The sequence below is a fragment of the Chiloscyllium plagiosum genome, chromosome 26 (assembly GCF_004010195.1).
Source record: "Chiloscyllium plagiosum isolate BGI_BamShark_2017 chromosome 26, ASM401019v2, whole genome shotgun sequence".
NCBI lineage: Eukaryota > Metazoa > Chordata > Chondrichthyes > Orectolobiformes > Hemiscylliidae > Chiloscyllium > Chiloscyllium plagiosum.
Genome location: NC_057735.1, coordinates 27,750,775 through 27,768,172, shown reverse-complemented (window position 1 = coordinate 27,768,172; position 17,398 = coordinate 27,750,775). Strand labels below are relative to the sequence as shown.

At 38.2% G+C, this 17,398-nt stretch overlaps 1 protein-coding gene across 3 annotated transcripts in view; it reads left to right on the top strand.

Moving 5' to 3' along the window:
* Positions 1 to 16,887, top strand: part of LOC122563211 (bombesin receptor-activated protein C6orf89 homolog) — a 97,473-nt gene extending 80,586 nt beyond the window's left edge. The window contains exons 2-6 of one of the 3 annotated variants that reach the window (XM_043716772.1): positions 6,358 to 6,576; positions 9,020 to 9,129; positions 9,441 to 9,529; positions 11,922 to 12,335; positions 14,850 to 16,887. In XM_043716772.1, the coding sequence (XP_043572707.1) occupies positions 6,358 to 6,576; positions 9,020 to 9,129; positions 9,441 to 9,529; positions 11,922 to 12,335; positions 14,850 to 14,938 (921 nt within the window). In that variant the 3' untranslated portion in view covers positions 14,939 to 16,887. Of the gene's footprint in view, positions 1 to 5,174; positions 5,275 to 6,357; positions 6,577 to 9,019; positions 9,130 to 9,440; positions 9,530 to 11,921; positions 12,336 to 14,849 lie in introns of those variants that run through there. The other 2 variants (XM_043716771.1, XM_043716775.1) reach the window with 2 other exon arrangements.
* The last annotated feature ends 511 nt before the right edge of the window (positions 16,888 to 17,398 follow it).

The window sequence follows — 17,398 nt, the reverse complement described above, 5'->3', positions numbered from 1 at the left end:
AGTTGCAGGTAGATAGGATAGTGAAGAAGGCGTTTGGTATGCTTTCCTTCATTGGTCAGAGTATTGAGTACAGGAGTTGGGAAGTCATGTTGCGTCTGTACAGGACATTGGATAAGCCACTGTTGGAATATTGCATGCAATTCTGGTCTCCTTCCTATCGGAAAGATGTTGTGAAACTTGAAAGGGTTCAGAAGGTTTACAAGGATGGTGCCAGGGTTGGAGGATCTGAGCTACAAGAAGAGGCTGAACAGGCTAGGGCTGTTTTCCCTGGAGTGTCGGAGGCTGAGGGGTGACCTTATAGAGGTTTACAAAATTATGAGGGGCATGGATAGGATAAATATACAAAGTCTTTTCCCTGTGGTCGGTGACTCCAGAACTAGAGGGCATAGGTTTAGGGTGAGAGGGGAAAGATATAAAAGAGACCTAAGGGGCAACTTTTTTACGCAGAGGGTGGTACGTGTATGGAATGAGCTGCCAGAGGATATGGTGGAGGCTGGTACAATTGCAACACTTAAGAGGCATTTGGATGGGTATATGAATAGGAAGGGTTTGGAGGGATATGGGCCAGGTGCTGGCAGATGGGACTAGATTGGGTTGGGATATCTGGTCGGCATGGACGGGTTGAACCGAAGGATCTGTTTCCATGCTGTACATCTCTATGACTCTATGACTCTAACTGTAGGGGTTGGGTTTGTTGGGGCCACTGGTGTTTCATTTCCTTTTCCATTGCACTTCCCTACCCTACATGATCTTGCTATATAGTCCAAAAGCTGCAGTCACCAATGCTGCTGGACTCTTTTCCTATACAAAGTGCCAAAATGCTTCTTTGTTCTGTTGTACCACATAAACCTCCTCAGACATCTCTTTATGTCCCAACACTCAATTCTTCAAGCTGTAATCCCAATGTTCTCTGATCTCAGAAATGTTCTCAGGGCCTAAGAGTAAACTTTCTAAAGTACCCAGAACACAGGATCATTCTCTGATTGATTCCAACCACTAACATCTGTCCAATGTGATCTTAGAATGTCCCAATTAATGTGTTTAAAATGCTGAGATCCATCTCAAGATCCTACCAAATCATGAAACACATCCCAATGCTTCCAGATAAGCCCCTCTTTCCCCAGTTCTATGAAGTTCTTTTTTTTTTCTGGAAGAAATACTACTTACTGTTTAATTTTTGGTGGTGGAGCAGTATTGGACCATAGGCAGGCAGGTATACCCTTTGGTTTAGAAGACTGAGAGGGGATCTGATGGAGACAAAAAGGATTATTAAAGGATTGGACACTCTGGAAGCAGGAAACATGTTTCCGCTGATGAGTAAGTGCCGAACCAGAGGACACAGCTTAAAAATACGGGGTAGATCATTTAGGACAGAGACGAGGAGAAACCTCTTCACCCAGAGAGTGGTGGCTGTGAGGAATGTCTGCCCCAGAGGGCAGTGGAGGCCCAGTCTCTGGATTCATTTAAGAAAGAGTTGGATAGAGCTCACAAGGATAGTGGAATCAAGCATTATGAAAATAAGGCAGGAACAGGATACTGATTAAAGATGATCAGCCATGATCATATTGAATGGTGGTGCAGGCTCGAAGGACAGAATGGCCTACTCCTGCACCTATTGTCTATTGTCTAAGATATTGTCTTCTAGTATGTCAATGACATATCAAGGTCACAAACCCCAGTTTCCTCAAGGTTTGTGGAAAAGCCTTCACAAAGGAAATCAGTGCCTTGAGGTGCCTGTTGACAGTTGTTTCAAGTCTCTGAAGTATGTAGGAGCACAGGGAGCACTGCTGCCCAATAAATCTTACATTTAGTTTCGATTTTGAGATCAGAGTCCTCAATGGTACTTTTCCTTACACCCTGTGTGGTCTCCTCTACATTGAGGAGACAGGACGACTTCTTGCAGATTGTTTCAGAGAACATCTCTGAGACACCCACACCCACCAACCACACCGCCCTGTGGCTGAACACTTCATCTCCCCCTCCTACTCTGGCAAGGATGTGCAGGTTCTGGGCCTCCTACACCACCAAAACATTACCACCCGATGCCTGGAGGAGGAATGCCTCGTATTTCGCCTTGGGACCCTGCAATCACAAAGGATAAATGAGGATTTCAACAGATTCCTTATTTCCCCTCCCCACACATTATCCCAGTCCCAAGCCTTCAACTCAGTACTGCCCTCTGAACCTATCACCTATCACTGTCCCCTCTGACTTATCACCTTCTCCCTCACCTTCATCCACCTATCGCTTTCAAAGCTACCTTCTCTAAATCTCACCCCCCCCTCCCATTTATCTTTCAGCCCTGACCCACAAGCTTCATTCCTGATCAAGGGCTTGTGCCCGAAATGACGATTCTCTTGCTCCTCAGATGCGGCGTGCCATACTCTCGACTCTGATTGCAGCATCTACAGTCCTCACTTTTGCCATATTGGAAGTGATGTGCAATTTATCATCTCAGTCTTCATCGAGAGGAAATTCTAAAATGCACAAAATGGCTTTCATTTTTCAGGGTCTTCTTCCAAAGATTATACAATTGAGCAAGTGTCAATAAATGAATTGTGGCAATTGGCTTGCTGCCACGTTTGTGTGTGTCCACTTTGCTTGGATATAGTCAGAAGAAAAATTGTAAAAAATATAATAAGGTTTGCTGTTTCGTTTGTATGATGAAGCCTTATGTGTCAGTCTTAAAATCAATGACAGTGCTTCCCCTACTTTATCAGGAGTTTATGGACTGAAGGATTCCTCCAAAGACATGGTCGTATTATAATCAACTGATTTCCAATGCTGGGTGGCCTGAGACATTGTCTCTCAGATGGGATGTTAAGCAAAAGACCTTTCTGTTTTTGGAGGTGGATGTAATAAAATTAGATACTTTTTGAATAAAAGCAATTGGATTCTCCTGGTGTTCTCACCAAAGCTTGAACCTTGTACTGTAGAGACAAAGTTAAATAAATATGTAGATAAGCCGCTGAAGTAAGCTGTGATGTAACTCTAACATCCATAATTGTGTGCTAGTACTTTGCTAGGAGATTGGAACCTGTATAACACAGCACGTGTTATATAGTGTGTACATAGTGATGGCTGAATCTTGTTAAAAAGTAAACTAGAAGTCTGGCCTGAGCTTGTATAATCACTTGGAAAACCTACTCCAGAATGTGGTGGCTGCAGTGGAGACACTAGTCTAAGGTAGATATCATTTTCTCAGATGAATCTGTCGAACCACAAGGCAAGATTAAACAACCAGTGGGCAAGATTAGGGAACGACAAAGGCTAAAGCCATATTAAGGACTTGGCAGATTTGATTAGGAATGATGAAGTCTTCTGAAGATTTTTTCTTTCTGAATATAATGAATTGGCAACATCCTGAAATGAGGTGAAGTGGTTGAAGACTTGCTTGAAATGACATAAAATGAAGCATGGTCCTGAGTGGAAAGAAGTCCACACTAGCCAGCAGTCCCTGCCTGTTGATGCTTTTGAAAGACTGATAGAAACAGTCAGCTGGAAATTGTGGAAGCACATTTCCACAGATACAGAGCAGCCTCAGATCTCCATTTAAATTAGAAACCATTCTAGGTCGGTACTTTCCTAGATGCAGTGGGCCCAATTGCCAAGGAGATCCTTCAACAGCAAGGATTTTCAGTCCATTCTGTTCGCATTCATTATTTTTACTCCCAAGAACTTTATTATTAAATGCAGCCTGTCCAAACAGGGATCCCAGCAGCCAGTTATCTTGGTATACTCCATTTAAGATTTATATTGTGTGGTCATTTCATGCAATCATACAGCATTGATGGTAGGCTCATTCAAATTCTTGATGGCATAAGGTTTTCCAATCTGAAAAAGCTGACACAAATAATCAACAAAGCATATGCCATTGATGATGGTGACGAGGTAGTGGGGATTGCAGTTCAACGTGAATCAAAAGTTCAGTTCGAATCCATCAATTGGCTAAGACCAATGATGTCTTCTGCACCCAATACAAAGGCTAACCAAAATGAGGGAAAACAGGGGACTGCTAATTTGAAGTGCTGGTGTTGTGGTGGATGAAAGCATTGCAAGTAACAATAACCAGGCGGGGTTGTGCAATACATTCATTGTGGCCAATGTGGCCACTTTCAGCAAATTGCAAAGCAAAATAATCTCTCAAAATCAGACAGATAATCTCTACAACAAAAATGAATCCAGCAAACTGAACAAGAAGAAGACATGAAAGTTACACACTTTCTTGGTCAAATGGATATTGCTGGTCCTACAGCAGAATATGATAGTCTGGACCATGATTATTGTTCAGTAATGTTGAAAGTCAAGTCCCTAGCTGGCTTTAATCTTTAATGTCCCATCAGGAATCACTGTTTTTTGTGTGTATATGCACCAGAATGGTACAATTGATTACCCCTGTCCAGTAGTTCAATGTATACATTAATTTTGCTCTAGTTCTAGAGTAATAGAACAGAAAGCAGAATATAGTGTTACAAATACACTGAGCAATTCTAATATATGAGATATATCTTATATATGTAATTCTAATATATAATATATTAGGAATTATAATATGTGAGAGGTCTGTTCATTCGTCTGATAACACTGGGAAAGAAGCTATTCTTAAATCTTTTGGAATTTATTTTAAAACTTTTTATTTTCTGTCCAACGGAAGAAGGTGGAAGAGAGAGATAACCAGTCAAGAGAGAAACCCTGTCATCTAGAATATCTATCTTGTATCTAAAAATAAACTCATAATTTCCAATCGTCAGCTTTACGCAACCATTCTCTATGAGCAATGACAATCTGGATCCATCCTATTGGTGAGACAGAAAGCCAAAACAGTTTCCTTTGTGGATAAGTTTGTTGATGACCCAGTCTTGTTGCTTCTTCCTAGGAGCCCCCACACTACTCCCATACAATGTGTTACAGGTGTTGCCTATCTAAATGTGCTCAGACAATTAATAGCCACTATCAGTTTCTTCTTAAGCGAAAATAAAGCCATTGTAAGATTTGTTAATATGATTACCCACACTTTAACACTACCTTTGTCCTAAACTTCAGAATATGGCACAAGAATCTCAATAAGTCATTATGTTGCAATTGTAGCTGAATGGTGACACTCCTCAGCCCTATCTTAATGATGCAACGTCGCCATTCAGTCACTTTTCATTGTCAAATTTTCTCTTCAACAGAAGGTATTGTGAAAGAGATCAAACTTGTCCAGTCAAGGGGGAATGATACTTTCAATGATTACTTACTTACCTTCATCCTAATGGAGCAGGCCACGCCCAGGTAGTCTTTTCAGTAAATGAGCTTTGAGGTACTGTTACTAATCGTATGCTTTTTGTTTCAGCTTCTGAATGTATGGTTTAAGGCTAGCCTTGAGAACTTTGACTTCCTATGATATTCTGAATGACCTGATATGGGAGAATTGAACCTGATTTTAGGGGAAGATGTTAGGGTGGGAAAATCATTCAGTTAAATATAAATACCTATAGTTTAATGTTTCAGCCAATAATGTTAAGAATACTTTTAATTAATAATGTTAGAAACTTAGACAGTACTTAGGGGTAGTTGTAGAGGTAGGGTTTTGTGAATACATAGATGAGCTTCTGAAGTAAGGTGCAATTTAACTTACATGAAGGTTGGTACTTACATGAAGGTTGGAATCCATTCATCAAAAGCTGCTCCACAGCCTTGCATCACGTACAGTTTGTTAATAAACATTGTTTAAAAATAACCCAAAGGTCTGTCCTGAGTTTGTACGAAAATCCGAAGAACCATACTAGAACATGTATATCATTGAAACTGAATATCTTATCATTTATCTCAGTATTGTTTGCAAGATATTGCTGTTGCAAATTGGCTGCCAGGTTCCTACACTTAAAGTACTTGCTTGTGTAGCAGTTTGGAATGTCCTTAAGGTTCTGTCTTTCCCTGTCATCCTCATCCGTGATGTTAGCTGTATGCTGGGCTCCCAGACAGCAGTAATGTCCACTTACTACTTGTGATCCATTGCCAAAATACAAACGTTTTATTTAATGCTAGGTATTGCCAAAATATGGATTAAAATGGCTGTCCATTGTTTGAACACCTTATGATGATCTACAAAAGGCTATTGAATGAATATTGTTCCACATAGACCTTGCCCATCTATCAGTTGCTCTGGCTGAAAAATTATGATTATTGCATTAATTGTTCCAATATTTACCACTTTCAATGATGACCGAGCAATGCCTGCTTTACTTTATTCAGTTGGGAAATATCAGAATTAAATTTAGCTCTGTTCTTAAATAGGTGATTTTCAAATGAGGCAATATTTTGTAGCAGTTTTTTTGACACCTGTTTGTACAATTATGAATGTTTCATTTTTAGAATTGGGATAAAGATTTGGAAGAAATCGCTATTGAATATGCACAGAAATGTATCTGGGGACACAATAAGGAAAGAGGAAGAACTGGGGAAAATTTATATGCAGTTACTGGCCTACTCAATATAAAAGAAGCAGTGAAGAAATGGTATTTCGAAGTTAAAGATTATACATATGAGACAATGGAGTGTACTCCAAACAAGCTATGTGGTCACTACACACAGGTAGGAAGCTTTACGTTAATAAATTAAATCATTTGATCTCCTTTATTAATTTGCTATAAGAGCTTACTTATCATTTTTTGTTATAATTAAGCCGCTTCCCAAAATTGCTAAAACCAAGTGTGGCTTTTTCTGAGTGTTGGTGAATTCAGTTGGCTGTCTGAGTGATTTGTGATGCAGAGTGATGCCAACAGAGCATGTTCCATCCCTGTACTGGATGAGGTTACCATGTAGGTCTCATGCTCATAACCTTGTCCCTCACCTGCTGACCCTCATGTTTAATTCACTACTAGTCATCTCTGTCTAATTGGTGTGCAGGCGGTGGTGACTTTCACTTTCCATCTAATCCATGAAATTGATTTTAATGTTCATTATGATGGGCTATTTAATAGTGTGGCTTGACTGTGGTGAGAACTACCAGGCAAATCCAGGATTAATTATTGTAGCTGTACTCGCATATTTGAATTCGATTTAGCAAACCTATTTGTCTTGATCATTTAATTTTACTGCATTATATTTAAAATTAATTGTTGTAACTGCATTTGACACCAAGAAGCTTCTCAAATTTACAGAATTACAGAAGTGTTACAGTACAGAAAGAGGCTATTGGGCCTATGAAATCTGTGTTGGCTCTCTGAACATTTTAACATAAGGCTAACTAAGAGTCAACCACATTTAACATAGTGCTATACATCATTTGTATTAGAATATTCGATCAATGTCCTCTGAATGCCTCCGTTAAATCTGCCTCTACCACAATCATAAGCACTATATTTCATTCCTTAACTACTGACAAGTTGAAGAGTATTTATTTCTCATCTCATGTTTGCTTCTTGGTTCTAAATTTGTTTATGTGTGGTAACAGTCATTCTCTAACTCTGTCCTGTCTTACAGTCAAAAAACGAGGATATTGTAATAGAGAGCACAAAGATGGCTTCCTATTTAAATATATACTTTGGTTCTGCCTTTACAAAAGAGGGCTCATATAATATCACAAAAATGTTGGGGAACATAGGGTCTGGTGATTGGGAGGAACTGAATGAAATCAATCTTAGTTGGGAAATAGTATTGGGGAAATTGATAGCCAATATATCCCAAGGGCTCAATAATCTACACTCCAGTGTACTTAAGAAAGTGGCCCTAAGAATAGTGGTGCATTGGAGATCATCTTTCACAATTCCTTGGGCACCAGTCACTGAAAGTCAGAATGCAGTTGCAGCAGGAAGTGAAGGAGGCAAATGATTCAAAAACAGTAGCAGGAACATCTTGCTGTAATTATACAGGGCATTGGTGAGATCATAGCTCTTAGGACTAAAGTAATCCCAAAGGGTATGTTGAGAACGCAGGAACATGGATACTGAGTTGGATAATCAGTTATGACCACACTGAATATAAAACAGGCTTCAAGGGCTAAATGACCTCCTCCTGCTTCTATTTTCTATGTCTCTGCCCCTCATGATCTTGAAAAGTTCTATCAAATCTCCTTGTAACCTTCTCCTTTCCAAGGAAAACAGGTTGAACTTCTCTAGTCTTGCCTCATAACTGAAGTATCTAATCCCTGGGATCCATTCTCATAAACCTGTTCTGTATTTTGTCCAATTCATTTACATCCTTCCCATAGTCTGACCCTCCAGAACTACACATTGGTTAGACTTCGTCTGGAGTACTATGTCTTACATAACTTCATTATAGTCTTCCTACTCTTGTACTCTGTGCCTCTATTTATAAAGCCTTGAATGCTTTATAAATACCTATCCTGCCACCTTTAATGACTGTACAGATACACTAGGTCCTCCTGCTTCTGCACATCCTTTCGAAAAGTATGTTTTGTTTTCATTATGCTTCCATTTTCTTTATACCAGAATGCATCACCTCATACCCGTCCACATTTTAACTTTATCTTCCACCTATCCTCCTACTCCACCTATGTGTCTATGGTCTGTGAAGTTCTACACTTCTCAATTTGCAATTCTCTCAAGTTTTTGAAATTGTCTCTTCTATACCAGGATCTAAATCATTTGTGTAAATATATATTATCAGGAGAAGAAAGGGTCCCAATCCTTGTGAAACTCCATTAAAAACCTTCTTGCAGCCTGAAAAATACCTATTAACAATTATTGTCTGTTCCCTATCTCTCAGGCAATGTTGTAGTCACATTGCTATTGATTTATCCAGGACCTCTCACTTCTCTCACAAGTCCGTTGTGTTGAATGTGTTTTGGAATCACATCAATGGCTTTCCCTTCATCAACTCTCTTCCTTGCCTCACTAAAATATCTCCAAGTTAGTTAGACACAATGTTACCTTAATAAATTCATGTTGCTTGTTTTAAATAAATCCACATCTTTCATGCAATTATTAATTCTACCACGGAAAATTGTTTCTCATTAGTTCACATTGCTCATATTTCGATTTCTTTAAAATCTGTGATTAAATGATGTTTGCAGCTTGTTTGGGCAGACAGTGATAAAGTGGGCTGTAGTAGTCACATGTGTGAAGAAGTCCAAGGCCTGAATCATAAAAACCTGTCTCTTCTGGTCTGCAACTATCTCCCTCCGTAAGTATAAATTTTTACAAAACCATTTCTAGTTCTTCCAAGTTAAAGTATGACATAGGGGTGTTTTTATTTTGCACTAGACACTGCTTACTTATAGTTAAATCCCATAAAGTAAACTAATGCTATGACACTGTAATTTTTAAATTTAAATACTATTAATTATTTTGGTCTTTTGTGATGTCATATTTAAATAGTTGTACAGCCCTGATGTGATAAAAGTCAAGTCTCTCTCTTTGATATTTGTCTATATAACATTTTTTATCAAAGAATTTATGAGCCAACTCAAACTGTATTTATATTTGTATTTCTAGAGGCAATGTAATTGGAGAAAAACCATATAAGAAAGGAATACCTTGCAGTGAATGCCCAGATGGAACTAAGTGCATTGATATGCTTTGTAGTGAGTATCTAGTTATATATAGGAATTGGAACAGGAATATACCACTCAACTCTCCAGATGTGATCTCACTAAGGCCCTGTAGGGTTGGAGGAAAAGTTCCTTACGTTTATGTTTCATTCCACTTTAACTAAACCACAATATTTCATTCGCTTCCTAATCAATTGCTGTACCTGCATACTAATTTCTTTGTGATTTTCATAGACTCATCGATGTTAACAGAAGATCATTCAGACCATCGTGTCCACACCAGCCAACAAAAATCTGACTAAACACATCCTATTTTCTAGCTTTAGACCCGTGGCCCTGAAGGCTATGGCAACGCAAGTGAACCGTTCAATACTATTTAAATGTGATGAGAGTTTTTAATTTAACCACTCTTACAGGCTGTGAGTTCCAGACTCGTATCACAGTTACAGGAGTAGTCCCCTGAAAATACCTCAGCTACTTCAGCTCCAGCCTTGCTTCCATCATCTTCTCCAAACGCAACCAACATTTGTTTGGCAACTGTCTTTTCATATTTTATGCTCTACTCTCTTGAGCCCTGCCAGGGTACAACTCCTGTCCTAGTTCCCACTATTGTCAACCAGCCCTGATATCATTCCATCAAGACCAATCTGAAAATCTACATGATACCTGTTTATTGAAAATGGACAGAAGTCTTTTCTGTTCATGACTTTTAGCTGTGTCACACTCCTGAAGCCCTGAGAGATTGATCCAGGTATAAATTAAAATCAATTTCTCGATTATCATTTACAATATCTCAATTTTCTCAACAGTCAACATAATATGCATGGGATGAATTAATCAACATGGCTTCATCAAAGCAATTCTCAAACTAGCAGCCCCTGCCATCCTAAAAAGACAAGGACAAATGGCACATGGAACACAATTACCTTCAAGTTTGCCTCTAGATTACACAGCAGCATGACTTTCAAATATGTTGTTATTGCTCTTTGTCACTAGGGCAAAACTCAGGAACTCTATGCTTATTAAAACTTTGGTAATACCTTTACCACCGATACAATGGTTTAGGAAGACAATTCATCACAACCTCCTCGGGCAGTTAGGGATAGTCAGTGAATGCTGCCGTTGCTAGAGTCAACTATATTCTATAAATGAATTAAACAACAAACTAGAGAAACTCAGCTGTTCTGTGAGCATCTGTAGAGAAAAAAAAGCAGGGAATGAGAGACAAGCTGCCAGTTTCAAATCGATTTCATTATTTGTATATCGGTTGGATAGACCATCCCAAGTTGCCAAAAGAAAATGAATATTTTGAACTGCTGCAAATATTGTGGTAATGGTATCTGATTTTGGACATGAACTTTAAGTTGATGCTGTTTCCACGGCATTGCTGCTCTGTCATTGTTGGTAGCTGCAAAGGTGAGAGAGGTACCATTGAAAAAACTCTGGCAAGTTACAAAGCAAACTGTAGATAATACTTATTCCAGCTGCAGTGCCTTTGAGGTGAAACAAGTAGGTGTTGAATACAATAGCAGGCAAACTAATAAAGTGAGATATTAAGTCTTGGATAGTGGGATGTTTCTTGAATTTTACGCTAATACCAGTTCATTTCTTACCAAACTTTATATTGTAATAGTAAAAGGCACAGGAGGAAATCAAAAATATCAGAATTGAGCGCTGCTACTGTTGTCACATTGTTGGTACAGTTCACATTCTGTTAAATAGTTATCCCAAGACATTGAGTCATAGAGTTGATGGGGGACTTGAGATGGTAATATGGTTGAAATTCAAAGGACAATGGCTGGCTTCTCTATTTGAGATGGTCATTATTGTGAAAAACACCCACGTTTTGCAAATTTTATCTATGACTTGCCCATTGAAGCCCTGATGTCTTCCAAAGGCAGCCATGACTATTTCATAGTTGGAAAGTTATAAATGGAATGAAACACTGTGAATCATCAGGATGCAGCACCAATTCTATGCACCAAGTATTTGTCAGTGACTCTAATGAATCGTTTGAATTTGGGCTGAGCTCATTTTCCTGAGGAATTCATTCGTTGATGTGTCAGAGCTGTGAACATTTGTCTCTGAAAGCCAAAACCAGTTTGTGTTTTGCCAAGCATGGCTCTAGCCATTGGAAGACATTCACTTTGACCACCATTGATTCCACTTTTGCTAGGGCTGTTTTATGTAATACTTGATCAAATGTTGCCTGATGAGAAGTGCAGAATTTATACCCACACCAACTTTCAGCTCTAATACATATAGTAAAAGACATGAAAGACAATCGGATCAATTAAGCATGTCTTGTGAAATGTGACTTTCAAAAAAAATCGTGAAATTTTAGTTTGAGCATTAAAAGTATATATTCTTCTTAACAAATGATTTTAGTTCAACTCAGAAGTTGTTTTTAAAATTTATTTTACAGCATCTATACTAGAGCCAGAACCAGAACCAGTCACAGAGGCAAAGCCTAAAATGGAGGCAGAGGCAAAGCCACAGCCAATCACAGAGTCAGAGGCAAAACTGGAGCCAATCACTGAGTCACATACAAAACCACAGCCAATCACAGAGTCAGAAGCAAAACTGCAGCCAATCACAGAGTCAGAGACCAAACTAGAGCCAACCCCAGAGTTAGAGACTAAACTGGAGCCAAAAATAAAGCCAGGGACAACTCTGGAGCCAAAAGTAAAGCCAGGGACAACTCTGGAGCCAAAAGTAAAGCCAGGGACAACTTTGGAGCCTCATACAGAGGAAAAGACCATGCCAGATCTAAAGAATGACCCAGAGATGAAATGGACAGTGATATTCCAAGACCCAAATTTTCTGCCTCATTCAAAATGTAAGAAATTATTCTTGATCTGATGATCGTGTCATCTTTGTCATTTTTACAGGCACCTTCTCATCCATTTGCTTTCTCGCAGATTCATAGTCATGCTCTCTGACATGGAGTCTTCTTTCCTGCTGCAAATGTCTTGCATTTATTCTGAATAAATATGAATTCCCTCTTTTACTTGATTGTGAGCCAGAATATCCAAACTGAAATTTAAACTTTTATTTAATAATTCACTTGTTCATTTTTAAAATTATTTTCCCCAGTAATACCTCATTGGAAAATGTAGGTTTTAAATAACAAAGTAATAAGTTTTTTTTAAATGAATTTGAATTTTATTTGGAGAAATAGTAGAAATAAAGATTGAGCAGTCAGAGTCAGGATTTGAATACCTTTTCCATCAAAGTGCTCATTTGGAGGTGAGTTCTTTTTAATACATAGCAAGATTGTAAAATTAATTTTGCACACTCATTTCCTTGGTCTGTATTTTTTCATGATGTGGAAGAATTGGTGTTGGACTGGGGTGAACAAAGTTAAAAATCACACAACAGCAGGTTATAGTCCAACAGGTTTATTTGGGCACTAGCTTTTGGAGGTACCCGATGAAGGAGCAGCGCTCCGAAAGTTGTGCTTCCAAATAAACCTGTTGGACTATACCCTACTGTTTGATTTTTTTAACTGTATTTTTGCAACACCAGTCATTTTATCATTTCAGTTTTATGTTTCTTTTTTGTTCCTCTTTTGTCTATGATCATCTTTCTTTTCCTTATTTTTCTCTCTCCTCCTTACACACTTTATCTCTTCTTATTACTCTAGAATTCCCACTAAGAATTAAATACTAATGGAAGAAGTAATCAATTGTCTAATTCTATTAGGCAGGTTTGACTATGATCTTGTGATTTTATTTCAGCCTTTGTTATATAAGGAACTTGCCATTCTCATCCTATCTTGCATCAATTATTCAGTAATGATGAAGCATCATCAATGGTGGAAATCTGCCATCTGTTAAAGCGTTGTTCTGACACACAAAAAAATTACCATTCTATGTAAATTAAGAGACAGTGAGTGGAACCATGAACTTTTATGGTTAATACAATGGGTTATAACAGGTTTGTCACCAATTGTACTTGTGTGTAATTTGCCTTTCCCTGACTTCAGTAGCAGAGAATATCTGTAGGGCAACCAATCTCCTGCTGCCTGTTTTGTGTCCATGCAACTGCTGAAAGATCAATTTTAAACAATCTTTTTAAGACAATACACTATCTTCAATACACTAACTACAGATGTAGAAGTCCCACATTATCAATTAGAATTGTCATAGTCATAAATCCCTGATATGAACTTATACTTTAAAACTATGGTTGTGGTAGTGAATATTAAAATTGCTGGCAGCTTCACAATATCATCTTGGCCTGGCTCTCTGGCATTCACTCCGCAAAGCCTGAAGATGACTACTGGTCCTCCTTACCCCACATCTTGTTCATTTAAAACTCTTGAAGTACATTACCTTGATTCAGTTTGAGGCTATTATGTTTTATTGATATTCCCATCAAATCTCTGCATTTTTTTGTTTGTTGTGTTTTCACCAGCAAAACCAGAGATATACTGAAGCCATTCTGCCAGTATATCTTCTGAATCCAATTGGATTTTTTGACAGAAATTGTTCATGTATGATAGTGGCAAGAGACTCATTTATTACCCATCCTTGGTTGCCCTTCAGAAGGTAGCATTGAGCCTTCTTGTTAAATCAGTACATTCCATGTGAGAAAGTTGGTTCCAACATGCTGTTGAGTGAGGAGCTACGGGTTACAAGTGTCTCAGATTATTTCTTCATGTTAATGGCATAAAATAAATGAAATTTATTGTTCAGTAGGTACAGAAAATCATCTGTAGTTCTCTTGCCTTTTTTCTCTTTTGCTTTTTTTTTGCTTTTTGTGCTCTTCAGTCTATAGATTTTTTTTCTCTGTCTGTGCCTCTACAATTCTGTACCTCATGGCTTTTTGCGCCTAGCATTCTGGTTTGAAGCACCAACAAAATGGACTGACTAAAACTGTATAATCAAAATTGTGTGGTCACTACATTAAAACCTTTAATGGAGTGAATCATAAACCTTGTTACTTAACTATCAAACAATCTAGTGATTACTTTTTAAGCTTCAAACATGTAATTCTTTACAGGAGTTTTATGGATTTTGCACTTTGAAAGTTGTTGATTTCCTGTATACTGTCTGTTCTGAGCATTACAAAGTCCAGATAATCTGACTTCAAATGACAAAACAAATTAAATTTATGAAGGAATGCCAAAATCAACTCGCATAGGAAAAGACAGGCAGAAGCACTATCAAGTGGAATGTTTCCTGCCATTGATAAATAAGGGAGTGTCAGTTTATCCAACACAATATTGTACATTTATATTAAAGGAAAACTGTACAAGTTATGCTCAATATCTTTGCTGGTAAATGAATTATTATATTGTTTTAAAGCTTGAATCCTGAACTTACATCTTGAATTTTATTTTCAACAGGTGAACAAGTAAACAATGGGAATTTGATACTCTCCTCGTGTATTCTGACATTCATCATGTTATTGGTTTTGTATTTTGCACAAATCTAGTGTCAATGACCTTACTTCCAGTAAGATTTACTGAGGCTCCCCCAGGAGAACACCATCCTAGTAAAAGTTTGCATCGTTGAATACATTGATTCTAAATATACCAGCTATAAAATTTTTCAAACTGAATTTAAAATTCTTTCCAATTTGTCTGATTTCCAAAATGTTTTAGCTTGATCAGTTTCATTACTGGGCCTTTAAAAAAATACTTGAATTAGTTTTAGGTTGTAACTTGATGCTCATGTTAATCTTACCATTGCTGTTCAGGTTGCACACTTGTTAACTTGTGATCTAAGACCAAGTTTAAGAGCAACAGCTGAGATGAGCTTTAAATCCAATGGAAAACCAGAAGATATAGTGAAACCATATTTTTGTTTTTTTCTGTTGCTTCTTGTTCTTCATCTAAACAAAGTAATGGAGTTAGCCTTTTAAAAATATATCAAATTCTCATTAAAGCCTTTAATGGTCTTAGTAATATTGATGGGAACCTATGCGACATCAGAAACTGAGCATCCACTTCATCAATCACCATCAGGAACTTAATTTACTGTTGTATTAAACAGGACTGATACTTCGGTTAGCTGAGCAGTGCTCAGTTCAAGGATTCTTTAACAAATGAGAAGATCAATATTTCCATGTTTTGCTTTGCTGTATATTTCACTCTCCCCTGAGCAAAACCATCACTACCAGTTTATGGTTGTTTAAGTAAATTGTTATAGCAGCAGCAACAAACTATATTTCTGTGGTGTTTCTAACTCAGTGTTAAAATGCCTTTCAATCTTTCCTTACCCATGCCAAGTTCTTCTCCAGTCTTACATCACTTTCCATGCAGTGCATGCACTTGGCAGGGCACACATTCAAACTGCAATTAGAAGGGAAAGACTTGCCACCCTTGCATCTTCCTGGGTTGTGTTCATGAATACAGTGTTTTGTTGAATTAAGTGACAATTGCTATAGTTTTAACAGCTTTGGGATAGTAACATCTGAAATTGTGACCTGGTGAACTGTGTCCTTTCTGAATACCCTCGCAAAGCTTACCTTCGTTATTAACAAGCAGGCAGCCAGATACAGCATGTGGATTGCTCATGTCCATTATGTCTCTCATTTTATTCAGTGCAACTTCAGCCATGAAATATTACACTTTAGGGCAAAATCCTAGTTTATAATGAATGTGCCCTATACTGTGTTTTCAAGATAAATGCCCAAGAAAACAAACCATAGCAAATTGCAACACTAAATTAAAATATTTCTTTCATTCAAGCGTTCACTTGCTCACAAAGATTTTTATTCAGTAAGAACAATGACATTCCTGGAACTGATTTCCAGGGGTATTTATTTCACTGTTGCATAAAATCGGCATCTTAATGAAGCAAAGACATGAAAACTATGCAACCAGCGCAGCACAATGTACAAAGCATTGCAAGGCACTTAAGAAATGAATGACTGGCATCCTTTCAGTTCTGCCATAGCCCATCTGCGCATTGCTGTATTGATGCACAGTGCAACAGAATCCACTGTTCAAATGAAGAAAATGGCAGGATGAATACCTCAATTGAAAGAAAAGTGAACAACAGAATCAATTATCTAGCATTAGTATCTTCGATCTTGGTAGATATAGACAGGAAAATATAGACTTTATCACTGGAAATGTGATCAGGAGCACAAAGGGATTTTCAAAAATCTTGAACTGGAATCCTGATTTCGGTGGTTAAAAGGTGCAGCCTGTGTCTTAACAGATGCTTTAAGCCAACAAGAATGGCAAGACATCCATTTATAAAATGTAGCACAAATGATTGCAAAGTTGCAGAAAATTGTATCTGAATTCTGTTCAGTTTGACTCTTGTAATCTCATCAAGTATTTTAAATGAATTGTTGCTATCATAGAGTCATAGAGATGTACAGGACAGAAACAGACCCTTCAGTCCAACTTGTCCATGCCGACCAGATATCCCAACCCAATCTAGCCCCACCTGCCAGCACCCGGTCCATATCCCTCCAAACCCTTCCTATTCATATATCCATCTGGGTGCCTTTTAAATGTTGCAATTGTACTTCCTCTGGCAGCTCATTCCATACGCGTACTACCCTCTGTATGAAATCGTTACCTCTCAGATCTCTCTTATATCTTTCTACTCTCAGCCTAAACCTATGCCCTCTAGTTCTGGACTTTCCCACCCCAGGGAAGAGACTTCGTGTATTTATCCAACCCATGCCCCTCATGCATTTATAAACCTCTAAAATGTCAGCCCTCAGTCTCCGACACTCCAGGGATTTTCAAAAATCTTGAACTGGAATCCTGATTTCGGTGGTTAAAAGGTGCAGCCTGTGTCTTAACAGATGCTTTAAGCCAACAAGCTCATGCATTTATAAACCTCTAAAATGTCAGCCCTCAGTCTTCGACACTCCAGGGAAAACAGCCCCAGCCTGTTCAGCCTCTCCCTATAGCTCAAATCCTCTAACCCT